Consider the following 3,974-nt stretch of genomic DNA (forward strand, 5'->3'; position numbering starts at 1 on the left):
AAATTAGCCTGCAGTACCACTGCTCTACCCATATGAGCAGCAAAAACACGTTTTTAGACCAAATGTTACAGATTTGAACAAATACACACAAAAACATCAATATTAGCACAGAAACAGTACTATATAACATTTTAGACACATTCTAGACAGTTTATCAGCTAAAAAAGTTAATTTTGGGGTAAGTTACTCTTTAACCAGACTCTTCAGTGACTGAAACAAAGGACCTACATTCTTCATTAAATGTGAAATAAAGAAGGAACCAGATTGAATGTTTTTATACGAATGTCTGTTTTTATATATCTTAATCAAAGAAATGTGATTTACCTTTTCTTTTACAGAAAGAACAAAACCCATTGAAGCTAACTGTGTTTTTTTTGATGAAATGTTTTTCTAAAGAAGAAGATGTTTCTTTTATTTCATGATTTTAAACAGTGTGTGTTTTATTCCATTATTTAACCCTTAGAAACCTTAGGCCTTGAATTTTTAATTAAATGTGACATTCTTGTTTTACTGAGGTAAACAGATGTCTCTCCCTTTAATTAGATGCAAGATAATTAAACTAAAACACTCCCTTTTTCTTTGTCCTGAAGTGAAGTTTTCCCTCCAAAACAGATTTGATTTGTTAAAAACTTTTCCTGTATAAGGTGTAACATTTTCATTGGCCAACTTAAAACCTTGACTCCGCCCATAACAGAGGTTTTAAAAGTTAGTGCAGCTCCCAAGATCGACAGTTTTTGAAAGATTGAATGAGAGTATGAGATAAAGAGATCCTTTCAACATCAGAAACAGCTCATCAGGAGCTCAGCAGAGGCCCTGCCTGCCGGCCCCTCCACATGGCCTGGTGGGATGAGGTCATTCTGCATCTCCTGCTGATCGATCGAACAGCTACCGTTTCATTTCAGCTCAATATCTGAGTTTGATTTTATAGAAGTTAAATAAGCTAATCTCATTTTTGTGTCTTGATAAAAGATATTATTGGTTCTGATAAGACAAGAACTCATTAAATCATTTTGGGTACATTTATTGTGAGACTGATTACAATAAAGTTACAGTTTTCGTCCCTTTCCTGGGTCAATCCTGGACCGAATTAAGAGYGTGGTGCCTCGAGGTCAGATAATTTGTGAGTTCACAAATTCTCTATTTTAGAATAAATCCAAATTCCCTACATGTCAGTGTTGGTCCTCCGTACTGCAGAAGCCTGATAATCATCAGATCAGGTGTGTTGGAGCAGAGGAACAGGTAGAACATTCAGGACTGTAGCTCTCCAGGACCAGGAGTCTGGACTCGAGGGACCCGGGTACCTGCTGGTGAACTTGTCCGGCTCGTCCTCCCGGGCCTGGTGGAAGTCCAGGCTGAGCTGCGCGTCGATGCCGAGTCCRAAGTAGTTGTTCATCTGGACGATCTGCGAGGAAGAGCGAGTCAGGTCTTCATCACCTGGTTCTGTGAGTCTGTTAGTAAAATATCAGGTGAACCGGACCTTGGGCGGCTCCAGGAACCCGTTGTCCTTGCCCTCCTCTGAGACGTCCCGGGCGTCCAGCAGGATGGTCCAGCGGTCCATCAGAACCTCGTCGGCCTCGTCCACCGACACCAGGATGTGGTACGGGTCGTCGCTGCTGTAACCGGACCCCCAGCGCAGGACCCGAGCCAAGTCGTTACCTGACGAGACCGCATGTCAGGACCCAACCTGAACCCAGACAGAACCTGCAGAACCAGAACCGGTCTCACCTGTTCCCAGCGGGACGATGCCGATGGGCGGTTCCCTGCAGACCAGTTTGTGCCGGACCGCCTCCAGGACTCCCAGCACCCAGCCCACGGTCCCGTCGCCCCCACAGACCAGGATCCGGAACCGCGGAATGTCCCGGAACGTRTGCAGGCTGGACCAGACAGGAAGAAGGTGGATCAGGGACATCTGGACTCAAATCATTTATTTAATCACCTTTTTTATAAACTGACAAGAAGAATAACCCAAACTGGACCAGTTCTATACTGGACCAGTTCTGGATTGGACCAGTTCTATACTGGACCAGTTCTATACTGGACCAGTTATATAGTGGACCAGTTCTATACTGGACCAGTTCTGGACAGGACCAGTTGTTTCACTGATAGAAACTGATCTCCAGATTTCTGCTTCTCAGCAGGCTTTTCAGTGAGTCTGACAGGAGAATCAGCTGAAGATCATCTGAAGATCAGCTGAGGATCAGCTGAAGATCAGCTGAAGATCATCTGAAGATCATCTGAAGATCAGCTGTGGATCTGCTGAAGATCATTTGAAGATCATCTGAAGATCAGCTGTGGATCTGCTGAAGATCAGCTGAAGATCAGCTGAGGATCAGCTGAAGATCAGTTGAAGATCAGCTGAAGATCAGCTGAAGATCAGCTGAAGATCAGCTGAGGATCAGCTGAAGATCAGCTGACAGCTGGTTTTAGCTGCGTGGCGTCCTCACCCAGCCAGCGGGCCTCCGTTGCAGAGGTCGAAGACCTGGTGAGGGTTCAGGAGCTTCCTGAAGCTGTAGAGGAGCTCTCGGCCCTTCAGACCACCGCTCTTTGGGTTGACGAACACCAGCAGGGGACAGACGTCCACTCCCAGCTGGTTGTGCTGGAAAACAACAAAGACTCATGAAGGACATGTCTCCACCCGAGGACACATTTATTTATTATTATTATTTATCTCATTTCCATTAAAACCTAGGATTTAACAAATCAGAACACTGGATCTGTTGGAGAGGGTGGGGCTTAAAGAAACAGGAAGTAAAGTTTCTGCTGGAGTGATGAGGACAGGACTCGGGTCTCACCTCCACCTGTGGGATGAGCAGCGAGCTCAGCAGCTTGTTGTCCACAGACGTGTCCCTCACCAGCATGTAGATCCTCTCAGCCTCAGAGAAACAGCTGATCTGCAGCGACACGGCTCCTGAACACAAACACATCCTGTTCTGATCCTGTAGACCCACAGCAGGTCTGCTCAGGTAACAACCTCCTCACCTTGACTGCTGTACACCTGGCTGACGGCGACCAGGTGACCTGCAGAGACAGAGGGGGAGGAGTCAGAGGACGTGTCAGCTGTGGACAGCAGGGGGCGCTGCAGGTCACTCACTCTTCAGGGCCAGGTGTTTGTGCAGCAGCTGGACGTAGTCCTCCTTGGTCTTCTGCAGGGGCAGTCCTCCAATCAGCAGGTCCACCTGGACGACCGGGGTCCTGTTCTCCACCAGGTAGAACCGGGTCTGGTTCATCTGCCTCAGAGACACCTGGAGTGGAAAAACACCAGGTTTACTGAGACAGAACCGGGTCAGAGAGCACAGCTGGATCCTGGGGTTCCTGTGGTCCACCAACCTTCCTGATCTCCTGCAGTTTGTCCAGAACCTTCTCCTGAGGACTCAGCGTCTGTCTCTGGACTGCAGGACACAAAGAGTTCTATTAATGGGACGGTTCTGGTCCGGATCAGAACCAGCGGCGCCGCTCAGCTCACCTTGTTTGCTGCTCATGTTCACCTCCTGCAGGCTGAAGTTGGACACGTCTTCATCCTGAGACACATGGTCTTCATCAGAACTGAAACCTCTCAAAGGTTCTGTAGAAGACCAGACCGCCACTCACCAGAACTTTTCCAGAACCTTCCGGGCTGCAGGAGCCGCCGCCGCCGTCCTCCTGTCCTCTGAGCTGCAGGAGGGCGTCGCCGAGGACGGACGCCGCAGAGCTCGCCTCTGAGACGGAGACGGAAGCTGAGGCGGACCTGAAACAGGAAACAGAACCGGTCTGTGTCAGCAGAGGGCGCCGGAGTCGCAGCGAGGTGGAGTTTAACAGGAAGTCAGAACTTTAGCTGATGGAGAACAGCTGAAATGAACTAAAAACAGCCGAAGCTGCAGTGATAAACAAACTGTCAGCCGACACCTAGTGAAGAAATGTCAAACTAATCAGCTAAAAGTTATTTACTGCAGCTGCCTGGTTAGCTGGTTAGCTGGTTAGCTGGTTAGCTGGTTAGC

The 3,974-nt window shown here is 48.2% G+C and overlaps 1 protein-coding gene across 1 annotated transcript in view; it reads right to left on the reverse strand.

The window, feature by feature from the left end:
- Positions 1-3,974, reverse strand: part of dgkq (diacylglycerol kinase theta) — a gene marked incomplete in the record, with an annotated part of 24,288 nt that overhangs the window by 4,295 nt on the left and 16,019 nt on the right. Inside the window, 10 exon segments of the mRNA XM_014025879.1 lie at positions 1,302-1,402; positions 1,478-1,656; positions 1,726-1,874; positions 2,445-2,596; positions 2,793-2,908; positions 2,980-3,018; positions 3,092-3,242; positions 3,328-3,389; positions 3,464-3,518; positions 3,589-3,724. Of these exon segments, the coding sequence (XP_013881333.1) occupies positions 1,302-1,402; positions 1,478-1,656; positions 1,726-1,874; positions 2,445-2,596; positions 2,793-2,908; positions 2,980-3,018; positions 3,092-3,242; positions 3,328-3,389; positions 3,464-3,518; positions 3,589-3,724 (1,140 nt within the window).

This window comes from Austrofundulus limnaeus, unplaced genomic scaffold (genome assembly GCF_001266775.1).
Source record: "Austrofundulus limnaeus strain Quisiro unplaced genomic scaffold, Austrofundulus_limnaeus-1.0 Scaffold506, whole genome shotgun sequence".
NCBI lineage: Eukaryota > Metazoa > Chordata > Actinopteri > Cyprinodontiformes > Rivulidae > Austrofundulus > Austrofundulus limnaeus.